The sequence below is a fragment of the Anas acuta genome, chromosome 3 (genome assembly GCF_963932015.1).
Source record: "Anas acuta chromosome 3, bAnaAcu1.1, whole genome shotgun sequence".
Taxonomy (NCBI): domain Eukaryota; kingdom Metazoa; phylum Chordata; class Aves; order Anseriformes; family Anatidae; genus Anas; species Anas acuta.
The window spans coordinates 84,285,493-84,300,017 of NC_088981.1; the positions used below are offsets into that span (position 1 = coordinate 84,285,493).

The 14,525-nt window shown below is 38.6% G+C and overlaps 1 protein-coding gene across 2 annotated transcripts in view; it reads left to right on the forward strand.

Annotated features, from left to right (window-relative positions):
- Nucleotides 1-14,525, forward strand: part of PHIP (pleckstrin homology domain interacting protein) — a 111,106-nt gene that overhangs the window by 50,285 nt on the left and 46,296 nt on the right. For both annotated transcript variants that reach the window (XR_011095225.1, XM_068678117.1), the window contains exons 16-17: nt 9,373-9,501; nt 13,952-14,177. Coding sequence is in view for 1 of the 2 variants with exons in the window: in XM_068678117.1 (XP_068534218.1) it covers nt 9,373-9,501; nt 13,952-14,177 (355 nt within the window). In the remaining variant the exon portion in view is untranslated. The remainder of the gene's footprint in view (nt 1-9,372; nt 9,502-13,951; nt 14,178-14,525) is intronic.

Below are 14,525 nucleotides of genomic sequence, written 5' to 3' on the forward strand. Positions count from 1 at the left end.
TTCACTGAACTGGTTCTCCATCTCCTGCACCTTTAGTTGCTATTTCAGAAGAGGCTGGCTGTCACATTTGTAAACGAAAAACCTTAATCTCCCCAAGAAACATGATTGTTCCCTGTGTCACTGAGTAAATGTTGCTTCCCCTGGAAACCAGATTGGTACTTAAATAGTGCATGATTTGTTACAGCACTGTCTGTTATTGCTTGAATGGGTGTTAGTCAGTCTTAGGCCCTCCGTCCTGCTTGATGGAAACCAGCAGAAATAACTTCAAAATCACTTGGAGGCAGACCTGCCTCTTGCATCAGTGCCGGAGAAAGTGTAGGGTATGCTTTGCAGTTCTTTGCCACTTTTGAAAAACTCTGGTCCTAAGCATAGAACATGCTTTTTCATTGAGATCTAGACTGACAACAAGATATTTGATAGCTGTAGTTGCTGTAAGGGAGGATGAGGCTTCTTAAGTGTTGATCTGTTCTGGGGAAAAATAAGTTGTCATTTTCAGCTTGGGCATATTTTCATCTGAATTTCTGTACCAGAATCCTAGCTGCTTTCAGTCCTTCTAGATACTTCTCTGTAGGAAGTTCATGATGAATAATCCCAAACTTTCATGTAAAACGTTACTTGTATTTTATGCAAACAATGATTGTATCCAGAACTAGGAATTTTATCACTTGCATGTGTTCTTTTCAATATGCTTATTAATTAGCAACAGATTATGAAACTTAGACGTTAAATATAAACACATTTTTTAAACAAAGTAAGGACTTAGACTTTCGTGTTTACTTTACAAAGTGTTAAAAAGCTTATTCAAAGGTCTGGCTAGTGTGGTGAGTGTGGTTTCTTCCATCTGTGTTAAAAGCAATGCATTAGAACAAGTACAGTGTTAAGCTGAATTGAAAAGTGTCAATTTGCTAACAAGTTTAAGTTTTTGCAGCTGCAGTTACAATGCCAATTTAGTAGTATGTGATTTTTGTCTTACTCATCCAAAATGTCAGCCCAGAAGTAATTTGCTTGAGATTTTAGGCCAAAGTCTGGATTTAACCGCATAAACATAAAAGTTTTATTTCCTCTACTGTTCATATTTTTTAATTGACAGCTAAAAGAAAAATGGGGACAAAACTTTCATCCTTGGGGTTCAGAGATTAAAGGACATACTACTGGAACCTTACGTAAATAGTTGAGAACCCTTTCAGGAAAATAAATTACTCTGACTTTGCAATATAGTGCCACATCAAAGCTTAAATATAAACTTTCCCCTTAACAGGTACGTAAGTGAGGAACAGCAACTTGTTCCCCATGTACAGGTTCCCGGTATAGAAAAAAGTTACAAACTACTTAGATGCACACCGTTGCTGAACATAAATTGCATACAAGCATTAAAGTGCTTCTATCACTGGAGCTAAAGAACTTCTAGGTTGATCTTATGCTTATGTACTTGGTTGGAGGTTTGGAAGTTATTGCAGAAGTTGATTATTCCCATCCCTCCCCACACCCCACCAAAAAAATGGGGAATGGGGGCTTGTAGTGGTGTAAAACCACTAATGAAACTGTGAACTTTGTAACTATTGATTTATGTGGGTTATGACTTCTTTCACAAAGCATTGAGTATTTTACGCTATCTTACCAAGCTGACCAGAAGCTTGGTCTGCCTTTCCTAGCCAGTTTTGATGGGACAGTATCTGTTCTCTGAAATTGATCAATAATAATAATACAAGTAATAAAAAAAATAATGCAGATCTGTATCTCTGAGAAAGCTGGACAAGTTTTTTTTTAGCCTGACAAAAACCTGTTCCTTAGCATGACCAACTTACACATTTTTCACTACAAATTAAAGTGGAAATACTCTGAAAAGGGAGAAAATACAAATGCATTTTTATATATTCTTCAGCCAAATGTACACAATGTCTTTCTCAGCATTTTTTTTTATTATTTTTGAGAAAAGGACTATATAGTGTTACTTTGAAACTAATTATCGGTTAAATTTAATTTTTAATGTCTTTACACTGACATCAGGTACACAAACCTAAGATGTTACAGAACTGAAACTATATATGCATTTTTGGAAAGCTGTATTGATTATGTCTGGGTGTTGCTGAAGTAGGAGTTGTGAAGAACGAAAGGTTTGCTTCAGTAGATGTGCCTACAGTTAAGAATTCAAGAATCCAGCAACTTTTCACATTTAGAAGGTTAGAGAATAACTAAATTTCTAATAGCACTGGAAAAATCAATTGTGTTGGAAAGGTCTTGTGAAGACACTGGACTGCTCCTTGATACCTTATTTGCTTATTGCTTCACTGCAATAGCTTCAATTAGAATTTGTTTGCGAATATTTACAAACTTATTTCTAGGTCCCTTGGTTTCCTGACCAGTCTTAAAGTTTAGATACAAGCCTTTAGTTTATTTTATAGGCAGTAAAAAAAAAATGTGTCTGTCTTTAGACCTCAGTTTTCTTTCTCAAGTTGCTTCTTCCTCGAGAAGCCTTGGGCTGAGGAAACTAAAAATTGTATTTGACATGCTTGCTTTGAAAGTGTTCTTGGAAATTACTTAATTTCATTTGATTGCCTTTAAAAACATTTGGGGAAGTCGTATCAGCAAGCAGATGTTAATCTGCCTTGTAAAGCCACCCTCTTTTGGTTAAATGATGATAATAACGGCGTAGCTTTAAAGTGCTGCTGTTATTTCAGATGGCAGTGTAACAAACCAAGTTACTCTTGTAGAAATGCAGGCACAGAATCAGTAAATGTAGTGATATGTATTAAACACTAGCTGTGTTTAAACAGTTAAGCTTGTCTTTGAAATTGGAAGTGTGTACTGGCACGCACCTGGTGAGACAGCTTGAAGCAGGTGGATACACTTGGAATAGCTTTGCTGTGCATTCACTGTATGAAGTTATGGTTGTGAAAACATGCCTTGTCGTAGCCAGGCATTGGTTAATTTGTATATGCCAGTCAGTGTAGACAAATGCTTTATATTTAAAACATAAAAGTTCAGACAAGGCAGACATGAAGAATTAAGGACAAGATTGCTGAAGCTGATGTCTGAGGTTTTGTTTCCACATCTGCAGCGAGCTGGTATCTAATGAATGCAGAGTTGTCTGGTACTCTTCCTGGTTCCATGCATTTCTTTCCAAGTGGAAGAAATATCTTCTTCTGGAAGATATTTGGTAGTCATATCGCATGGCTCTTTCTTCAAGCTTTTGCATTCTCCCCAGTCTTGCTACACACACTGTTATCTTTTCAAAATTTTCAAGAGAAACCCTTTCTTAGCCTTGATCTCTGGTTGTATTGTAAATCTATTAGAAGCTGTTAGTGTAAACAGTGACTAAATTTGTCATATGCAAAACTTGCCCAAGTAAAGCACAAGTTCAAGCATCCCATAAGAATTTTGATCTATTTATTATTTATTATTTTTTTTACAGTGGAAACTGTTGAGAGTGTAATTTTGACGCTCCTTGAAGCGAAAGGAGAGTCTGCTGCACTACTTGATGCAGTGATATTTGTGATATTTTTTTCCCCTCTCTGCAGTCTCTGTACCCTTTCTTATACCTCTTGTGTTTTTACATAAATCAGTGAGAAACCTTGGGAACCACTGTGGAGGTGACAGTAGTAATGCATTCGATAATGGAGGTGTTGTCAAGCTTTTGTGAATTTGGCCAGACTCCCCAACCACCCCCAAAGATGGTTTAAGTATTTTGTTACAATTTAATCCTTATTTTGTTTTACTGTGTTAGTGTTACAGCATCAACTGTTTCAGGTGAAAAGGGTTTCTTCCTGCAAATTGTCAATCAAGCAGAGGCTACCAAGTTGTGATTCAGATTTTTCTGCGTGCTCCTGCTTCTTCAGAGAGCGGGTTGTTGACTCTGTCCTTTGTTTTTAGTTTTGTGTGGTTACCTGAGAGATTTACAGAATCGAGGAATGGTTTGGGTTGGAAATGGACTTCCAAGGATCATCTGGTTCCAACCTCTTTTAAGCAGGCAATTCCTATGCTGTGCTTCCTTATGTTTTTTTAACATGGTGTTTTTCCTACCCTGTCTTCTGAGGTCTGGTCATTATTTTGAAAATGCAGTGGACAGTTTCATCTTACAAAAGAAAGCGTGTTCTTTCACTGATCTCTGCAATGTGATTCAGTATTTTGTAACCCTGCGTTCACTTTCAGTGCAACCTGATAAGCTCTGGTGTTATCATATCAGTTACAACATTGTTTCCTTTTCACTAATTAGTAAACTTGGATTGCCTACCTAGGAGCTGTTGACAGCTAATTGATTTTTTCAGCCTACTTGAACTTTAGCCTAAATGGCATACCAAAAAAATTGCAGAAGAACAACGTGGAAGATCAGATTCCATCCTGGGCAGCTCAGCAGTGTGCTCTGTACCTTGGTTGTTTCCCCGATATGAGGGGATTTTTTTTGCATTAATGTCTGAAAAGGCGTACCGCTTGCTCATAGGGACAGCCTGGTGTAATCTCCAGCAGTACCGGAACTTTAAATACCAGATATTTTGTGTGTTGTGGCCTTCATAAAGTCTGAAGAGAGGTCCTGTTTTGCTGGGATTATATGGGACTGTATTTTTAGATCAGGTTTTGTAGTGTCTGCATCTGAAATATAGAATAGCTTCAAATAAGATTTTAGCTGCAGTATTTTTGAATCGGTCAGTTGTAGTCCTACAGAAATGTTTTTGAAAGGTTCTGCCTTTGAATAGTACGTAAGAGCACAGAAGGATCCTGAAGAGGATCCTGAAGCCATCATCATGCCCTACTAGTCCCAGTAAAAGCCAGTTCCGAGTTTGCAGAATGTTTATGAACAAACATTTCCTCAAGAAAAAAGAAACTGTAAGTATTTTGCAGAGCTTTATATAACTTCAGGCACCCTTAGGGCAATCTCTCAGATCTTGTCATGGATACATTCATCTCTGAAGACAAACAGTATTCCTGAATAGAATAGATAACTGATGGGGATGGGATGCTAGGAAGATGGAAACTTTTCACTCTCGGTTTAATTACTTCCTGTCCTCTTCCTACCGTTTGATCCTTTGTTAGAGTTCTGGAAGCAGTATAGAAGCCCTTTCAATTTTTGTTTTTTTAAACTGGCTTAATAAAAATTAAATGTTGTTTTCCACTCATCCAATGCTGCAGCAATCTCCTCTGACTTTGTAGGAAGTCTGTAGATGTTTTTTGGCTTATCACGGGAGCATGCTGTGATTAGAGATTGCTCCTTAAAGCAGAAGAGAACCTAAGTATACAAGGGACTTCAAAATAGCTGGAGACTGATTCAGTTCAAGCAGCTATTATGCACTTTCAGCAATTATAAAAGAGATTATTTGTTTTAATAATAATAAGTTGTCTTTTTTTTTCTCTATTTTTAGAAAGTTGCTCTAGCGTACTAGTGTTTTGACTGGTAGAAGCTTAATTTTAGTTTTCAAGTTTGAGTGTTGTTCATAATTAATTTTCACTTGTTAACATACATTGAAGTTGACCTGCTCTCTTCCTGCTAGAGGTCTCTTTGTACACGCATTCAGAGCGGTCCTTTTTGCTAAGCGTCCGTGTTCAGAGGCTGAGCTCTCAGGTTTTCTCTTCTTGTGCTGAGTGAAAACATTCTTCTGTAGCTGTTGCAGTTGGGATTTACTTCTATTGAACGTGGGAAGCAAAGATTTTTTTTGTGTCGCTTTGGAAGAGCTCTTTCTTATCTTGTCTACTCGTCTAGCTGTGTGTGTGCTTTTTCTTCCTTGTCTGGATATACTTCTGGTGCGCTTTCGGATTATAGTTCTCTTTTTGTTGTCGCATTGTGTGTGATGCATTGCGATGAAATACACAGTGATCTTTCTCTCTGTGTTTCCAACTAATGGCCTCAATCTCTTCATGTGAAGGAAGAAAAAGTGTCGAACTCGGGCTAGAAAAGGCTTAGTTCACTGACTTTTTTAAATACTGCTGATGACTTGTGTTGAAAGGTGTGATAGAGATGCATAGTACATAAATAGAGGTGCACAGACCCAGTTCCAGTTTTATTTCTGCCAGTCAGTCCATTAAGTTATTGCTGCTAATCTTACTACATTTGTGGTCTACTGAGTTTTGTCCTGTTGGCTTCTGATTGCTTCAGCTGATACCATTTGTGCTGTGTCCCACATCTGGTCCTAGCAGACGATTTGCCAATGCTCAAAAAGAGCAAAGAGCTCATCAGCAAACTCTTATTTTTTCCATTGCCACTAATAGAAAGACCTGGCTTAAGGAACTTCAGTAATCACATTCTTTTATCTCTTTATATCTCCTCAAAACCAGTGACTGTTATTCTTTCCTCAGAAAGCCTGCCTACTGTGCAGTTCTCCTACTAGTCACGGTCTGTACCGCTTGAACACAAAGTTTTCAGTGCCTTGTCATGGCTGTGAAATCTAGCTAGGTTGAATGAATTGTATTTTCTTGCTACAAAAAATCAGTTAATTTACTGAAGGATGTCTGCTGAGTTTGGCTGCTACTCCTTGATTCATTCTGCATTTTACTCCCTCCCACTACTACCCCACGTGCTGTTTCCTACTCTCCTTAAAAACTAGTTTTTAAGTTTTTCATACCACCTACTGATAACAACTCAAAAAGGCTTGTTATTGCTCCACTCTCTCTCTCTCTGTAGATAATACTTTTCTGTTTTCATAAGGCAAATTATTTTCAAGGATCTAAAATATTGTTTTGTATAGTAGTTTCACAACTCTGTTCTCCTTGATTCAGGAACTTCAAATCCCTCAAAACTGAGAGGAAAAGAAGAGCTACCCTTTTTCTTTCCCTTAATCAACATTCCTCTCTTTGTGGCTTTAGTCCTTATTGTATAGCATCACGAGTTCTTTCCTGCTTATGGCTGAGGAGTCCATGCTACTAGCTTTGCTAACAGCAGTGTCTTAACACACTCGCTTTTGAGCAGTCCTTACTTTGTGGGGACAGCTCTGAATTAACTTTTTATTTTTGTTGTTGTTCTGATGGGCAGCCTCTTCTCTTTAGCACTGATTTCCTCTCATTCAGCTGCAAAAGGTTCCAAACTGAATAAACAGTTCATCTTCTTCAGGATGTAGTCTTCAGAGAGTTCTTGCATCTTTGATTTAAAAGGAATAGGGTTGGGAAAACTTCATTTTTGTTCAAGACCCTCATCTAGTTTGCCAAAGTTAGAGTTTCATTGATTTATTTCAACTTCCTCTTTTGCAAGTTAACGTTTAATTTCTGTTCCAAATGACCAGCGCCTGTGCTATTATTGAAGAAATTCCGTTGTGAAGCATCACTTGTTAATCCAAATTATTTTTGTTTTTAAAAATATGTGCTGGATATCACACTCCGGCAGTCTTTACCCTTTAATTTTAATAGCAATTGTGTCTTGGAAGCTTATCTCTAACAATGATTTTTGTTCTTGTAATAGTACCAAGGGTCTTTATTTCAAAGCAGTTATACACCAGCCTTGAGGGACTGTACTAAAAGATTTGTCCTTTCCAAAAGCATGTTTTACACCAGATTCTGGCCATATCTAGAGTAAAACTATTTACACTGTACTAATTACTGCATAGTAGATCACTCTGTTTTCCTTTACATCAGAAATAAATGTCATCCAACACTTCAGTCTGACTTCTAGGAGTTTCTTAAAAATGGTCTGAGACATTTCTTGCGGGGAAGGATTAAAAAGATCTGTCATCTTTTTCTTCTGTTTTTAATTTTTCCCTTCACCGTGGTTAGCAAATAGTTCTTCACGTGGCATGACTTGTTTTCCTTGTAAAGCAAGTCTTCACATTGCAGGCTCAGAGGGGACCCTGAAATTCTGTTTATGAAGAACTTTAATGTTAGGAAGCTCGATGCTTTTATGTTTCTTTTGGTGGGGGAAGGGAAGGGTATTGGAAATCTCTGTAAATGCTCCTTTTCCAGGTTTTTATTGTACATCTGTAAAGCTTAGTCTTGGGCTGAAGTTCCTTCCCCTTTGCACCTGCCTCCCTACACCGTCTCCCTTTAATAAGATGAGCTTTCTGCACTCAAAAACACACCACAGAGTTGTAGCTTTGCCTTGGTTGTTGTAACATGCTTAGCCTAAATAAATTCTGCATTCTTAGCTGTTGTGATGTTACCAGAGCTCTGAGTGAGTGATGCTTTTACTTCCCATCTTTTTCTGTAGGGTTTTTCAATTAAGAATCCATTCCTTCTGGAATAGTGGGCAAAACAGAACATAAAACTCGGAATGGTTTATGTTCCTTTTTCCCTAATCCAGAAACCTTTATGGAGGATACCTGCAGTAGGAACGACCTCTGTCCCGTAATGGAAAGCAGTGCTAGGAGGTGTAGCAGCCTTTACCAGCGGGGGTGCGTGCAGGGGTGTGGGTGTGGATGTGCTCTAAGACCGGGGGCAAAAGGCTTGGACTTCTTGCCTTAGTCTCAGGCTGTAAGATAGCGAGGACAGTACCTGCCTCGGGGGATTTTTGAGGCTTTAGTTCATGAACTTTTGGATGATGGCCTCTGGAAGGTGCTGCAGAAGTGCACAGTGCTACCGCGTGCGGGCTGAACACCGTCATTTTTTCCGGCAGTATACGGGCCTGCCACGGTTAGGGAAAGCTTTTTTATTATTATTTTTTTTATTTTTCTTTTTGGTTCTGCTTTAAAGAAAATGCAAAAGTGCTTTACTGGGGAGAATAGAAAGGGGCTTTCTGAAGAGGTGCTGGAGACATGAAAATTCAGAGTGGTGATTGGTCACCTCTGCTTGATTGACAGGTTGCAGGGAAAAACAAAAACCCCTTTGTTCTGGCTTAATGGAACTGGAAAACAGAAAATGAGTATCAGGTAAAAATTCCTTTTTTAAAATCTTTGCAGTTCTCCTATGAAAAGCGGAGTTTTTACACAAATCCAAACCTCCCCCCACTCCAATAAATTAGGGGTAGGAACTCCAGGCACAGGCAGCTGCTAAGTTGTGTAATGTGGGTTGTCTATGTCAGCGCGTTTTGTAGGGGGCAGGTGTCCTGAAACACCACGACAGCCAACCTTAACGGGCTAGCTTAGCAGAAAGGCAGAGGATTGAAAGGGTGTAGCGACTAAAGCCCTGAACTGGACCCAGCTCTCTGGTTAGGTTTATTAGCAGGACATTCAAGGGGAAGCTTTTATTTTCACTTCCTATACTGTGCCTGCTTTGTGGATAAAGTCTGTCAGTTTCTACTACTATCAATTTGGCATCTTTCATGAGCATTATTACAAAATTCAATGAAAAGCGAATAGTTTAAAAAAAAGTAAACTATGTTTTAAAGTAACTTCCATCTAGCACTATCCTGTCTTGCAGATTTTATATAAAGTTCAACATCAGCACAACAGTTTTGAGAATCGTAAATGAAAACAATTTATTTCTGATAACTTAATTATTTTGTATATTGATGTATTTCAGATTGAAGGACAAGGACACGGTGCAGTTTTTGACTGCAAGTGCTCTCCTGATGGACAGCATTTTGCATGTACCGATTCTCACGGTCACCTTCTGATTTTTGGCTTTGGTTCCAGTAGCAAATATGACAAGGTACAGTACAAGATATCAAAATGTTTGTCTGTTTTGAATGCATTTGTGCAATCTTTCCTTCAGTGCTTTAAGAGCCTGTATCTCAACACATTTTTCAGCCATGAATATGGGATGTTTCAAATTCCTGTTGTTGGCACTGAGTTTTCTTTCACTCTCTCTTGTTTTAAGCTACAGAAACATGCTATTTTGCATGGGAAATTAAAAAAAAAAATAAAAATCATGCAGTCACTGTCTCCTCTCTTAAGTGAGATGAGATGGTTGCAAATGTCTGCTAATGGGTCCACATGGATAATGAGTAAGCAGCATTGGAACTCAAAATAGTTAAATATTTTGCTTTAAACAATATACTGGTTCCTAACTAAGACAGAAAACGGAGGGAAGTGCAATAAGACTAATTGCTGATACCTCTACTTAAACACTGCATAGCCTGAGTGGCAGTTATTTACAGTACCTGCACTGTATGTTCTAGTTAAAAATTTTATGTCTGCTAATGTATTTCTGCTGTCATGGATGCTGTGGTGCTTACACAGCAGTGTTCTGCTGTTGCTGTGTAGTTAAAATATTACCTCTTATTCTTATGTCATAGTCAACATGGTCTATTCTGAATGTGGGTGTCTTGTCACAGACTGTCATGATGGTAAAGATTTGTAGTGTTTGGGTTTGGTTTGTTTTTTCCCCCTTGTTGATGAGCATGCTCTTTGAACTGTACCAGTTACACAGTTTGCAGTGCTTACAAGGTCCTGACTTCTTTTACCACCCAGGAAAGAGGTGATGTGTCTCTCCTCGCCTTCTAAGACTTACGCAGACATACCTGCTCTAGGATTTTCATATCTGCATTTTCCTATCTGGTACTTGACGGTTGTTGATGAAGTGCTGGCTTCTGGATCTTGCCTCCTCCTGCTTGTGGATCTTTTGACTCAGACAGGCCTTGAAATCACTGTGGCAAAAATCAATGCAGGGGGGCCTGAAGGAGGGAGAGCAAAAGCAGTTTTAATCTTTGTCATGTAAACCGCTGCATTTCTTTCTGTAGTGTTCCAGCTCTTGTTTTGATGCCAATTACAGCAGCATTTTATACTAGGATTTTTTTTTTTGTCATATTTCTCAACTATAAGTTGAAGTACTTGGCTGCTGTTGCTATCCGTCAGCTATTACTACAGTTAATCCACCTGAGTGTTTTCCCTTTCATTCCAAAGACAATGAGCAGGAGCAAAGATACTACAAGCAAGGAAAAACGGTGCTGTTAGATCACTTTCAAGGTTCTTCCATCTTTCAGTGCTCTTACTCTCCTAAGCTTTAAAACCTGTTGTGATAGAAAACGTTTTCTCACTATATCCATGGATTGTTTGAGGTTTCTTTTTCTCTCCAATCATTTGTTTCTTTTTCTCATTTTGGAAGTGCATAGTCCTCTGCAACTCATAAATGCTGGAAATTGAAACCAAGAGCCAGTTCATCTTTGCTGTGATGGACCAGGATTCTTTATGTAGCCATCTGAAGACTTTCCTTGTGAAGGATTAGACCTGTTTGAAGAAAACCAGTTGCTTTTCACTTCTTGAACACAACAGACCCTTTGTTCTCTTGGGATTTTATCTGTGCTCTTAAAAAAAAAAAAAAAAAAAAAAAAAAAAAAAAAAAAAAAAAAAAAGGATTATTTTTTTCAGTTATTGGATGATTTACAATGATTTTCTCCAGTTACTACTGTACCAATCCTGTTTTGACCATGGAAAAAAATAGGAACAAATAGGATTTACCTCTCGGTCTTAAATCTCAGCTTAGAAGCTAGAGACCTTCCTTGTCTGATTCCATCTCATCTTTCATTTTTGTCTGACCTGCCTGGTAGAAAAAGTAACTACAGGTGGGTAGGTGCTGGAGATTTGGTGCTCTGTTTTCTGATGTCCCACCCTCAGCTCCTCATTCATTTGTTTCCAGACAACTTGGAAGAATACACTCTGTTAGGATGTGCGTTTTTTGGCTTTAAAGTGGTTTCCATGCATCTTGGGGAATGATCTTTACAAGAGAAAGGAGTACAATAACCAATCCTGTACTCTTGCATTTGTGAAGTGTGCTCAGAGCAATGATTCTAGTTGAGATGACATAAGTTTGGTGAGAGAGCAGGCTCTTGTTTTTCCCCATAAACATTTTTTCATGTTGGGTTCAAATCGTATCTGGCTTATAGTTGATTGGAACCACTGTTGAGGTTCCCTTTTCTCCCCCTCTCTTCTTGTATGATCTTGGCTGTGATGCTGTTGAGATGATGGTGTTTTGTTTTGTGTTTTTTTTTTCCCTCTTTTTTGATGGTACATGTTTTTGTGGAGTAATTCTTTGTGAGTCAAAAAAGGACTATGCTTGTTGTTTGCTTTGAGCTCCTGCAGTGTTTGACCCAATTAAGGGAACTGTATGCGAGCCAGTCTTAACTGAGATTTCTGGCTGGCTGAAGATCATCAGGGATAAGTTGAGCTCACTGTCATGTGCACTTCAGAGGTCTGTGCATAGATGGAAACTTGTCCAAAAAATGCATAACTGACCTAAAGATACGGACTTTTATGTTGATTTTAAATGTTACATTAGAATGCATCCCTGAGCCTTCTAAGGCTTTAGTACCTGTAGGTTACACAAATCACGGTTCCCCTGCTCCTGTGTGGTGCAGTAGTGGGGAAAATCTCTTTGCATTTGTGTAGGTGTGCCTACACATTCGTGTAGGTGGTTTATCTTCTTTTGTTGTGGATTTGATCTCTGATAGTATATCAAGAAACACAGTTGTTTGTTAGTACTTCTAATTGTCTGCTTAACGTGTGAGCAACTGAATATAGATATTTAAGATTCTCTAAATCATGTAATTCTTCCGATTTTTCTGTGGACCCGCAGTAGCCTGAGGATGAGCTCATTCCTGAGGTTCCAGCAGGGACTTTGCAGAGTTCTACCTGACATTCGGTCTGAGCCTGGGTTCTCCATGAAATGCTATTCTTATCTCACAGAATAAGAATATTTATTCTATTTGTTAACTGAGAATCTGGCAGCAGTACTTCTTCCACTCAGGGCTTCCCATTGCAGTAAGATGTCACTTTGTGCACATGCACTTTGTAAGGGTAACCCTGAAGTAAATTTTTTGCTACTGTATCTTTCCATGCATCTTCCCAATTCTCTTCCTGGTGGAACTTTTTTTGAATTTGTGTGGTGTCCAGATCCAAAGATTCTTATGACTTTATTTTAATTCACATCATGTCAGTGCATGTAGGCACCTTCTGATTTTGTAACTGACATGTTTGTGGACATCATTCTTCCCTGTTCTTCTCACATCCTGGACAAGCAGACGTAATGTCATTGAGAGTCCAGACCTCTGAGCATGATTTAGATGTTATAACCTCTGCCAGACTGATTTCCACATATCAAGTTACAGGAAATTGTTTTACAAATTGGTTGTGATAGAGCAGACCAGCTTCAGACAAGGCAGGATGTTCGACTAGAACCGAGGCATTCTTCTGACTGTGCTAAAATACCTGTCTCTTAACAGCAAAGACAAGATTTTCTTTTTTTTGGACATCTCTGTGCCTTGGGTCATTTGTTCAATCGTGTTTATTCTGCACTGGAAATCTGATTTTGAGTGAACGATGATTTCATGGCTTAATTTTTACTTGTTTAAAGTTAAACTGAGTATATGAGCTGCCAAGGGGTTTTGCTTGCCAGTAAGTAGCGTTGGGATGTGTAGTATATGTTGCAGTTTGTCTTCTGTTCTCTTTCTCTTTTCTCCTTGTGGTTCAAAGTCTTTCTGATTGCACAATGTTGAGATGTGTGTGCCAGCAAGGGATAGTGCCATAGGTCTTTTTACATGCAGTTTGGACAAAAGAATTCCTCAGTCTGTCAATGGAAAGCCACCTAGAATGAATTGCAAGCAGGTGGACTGAAATTAAATAATTTTGAGCTTGAAGAATTCAACTTCAATTCAGCTTTATTTTTTCTATGGGGACATTTTCACATATCTAGCTTTATAATAAGAATATACATTTGGCTTCTGGTGTTAAAATATTTGGCAGTCATGCAACGTGATAAATATTTTCCTTTTTCTCTTCTTCCTACACCGTAGCTCATAAGTCTGTGACACATTTTTCATTATCAGATGTATATACATCAATATGGGTAACCTATTTAATACATCCATGCTATGTTCTGCCAAATGTTTACAAGTAGTTATATATGGCTCCCTTCCTCTGCTCTTTAAATGCTCCCCACCCTCAAACCTGGGGGTTATTCTCCTTGTGAGAATATAGAAAGTGCATACTGGGGGGAAAAAAAGTAATTAACTTTTCCCCTTGAAAGTGAGATAAACAGATCAGTTTGTAACCTTGTTTATGCAAAAGTGACCATCAATAACATTGTTAAAAATACTTTTGGCAGTTATCTTCTGTGTGTTTGTTAATAGGTTCTTAAAAAAATTACAAAATGACTTTGTTTACAGATAGCAGATCAGATGTTCTTTCATAGTGATTATCGGCCCCTTATCCGCGACGCCAACAACTTCGTCCTGGATGAACAGACACAGCAGGCTCCACACCTTATGCCTCCCCCGTTTTTGGTTGATGTGGACGGCAACCCTCATCCTGCAAGGTATCAAAGGCTAGTTCCTGGTCGTGAGAACTGCAGGGAGGAGCAACTTATTCCTCAGATGGGAGTGACATCTTCAGGTATGGAAAACTTCAGTTCGGTACACCGTAGCCTATGCAGTTGCCTACAGGTGCTCTGCATTCTCCCTCTCCCTCTGTTCTTTTTCTTCATTATTGGGACTAGTCATTCAGATAACATTGACAAGCTTGACACTGATTGCTTGTGATAGACTATTTTACTTACAGCATTGTCATCCACCAAGTCAGTCCTAGTTGATGCTACAACATAAGTTAGCTCGGAGCTTATTTCATTATTGAAGCAGTAGATGAGGTTGAGTGAGCTTTCAATTGATCTCTTTGGGTAAGATTTCCTACTTCAAAAAGCCTAGGAAATAGACTGATCTTCCACAGATGAGTTGGATTATACCT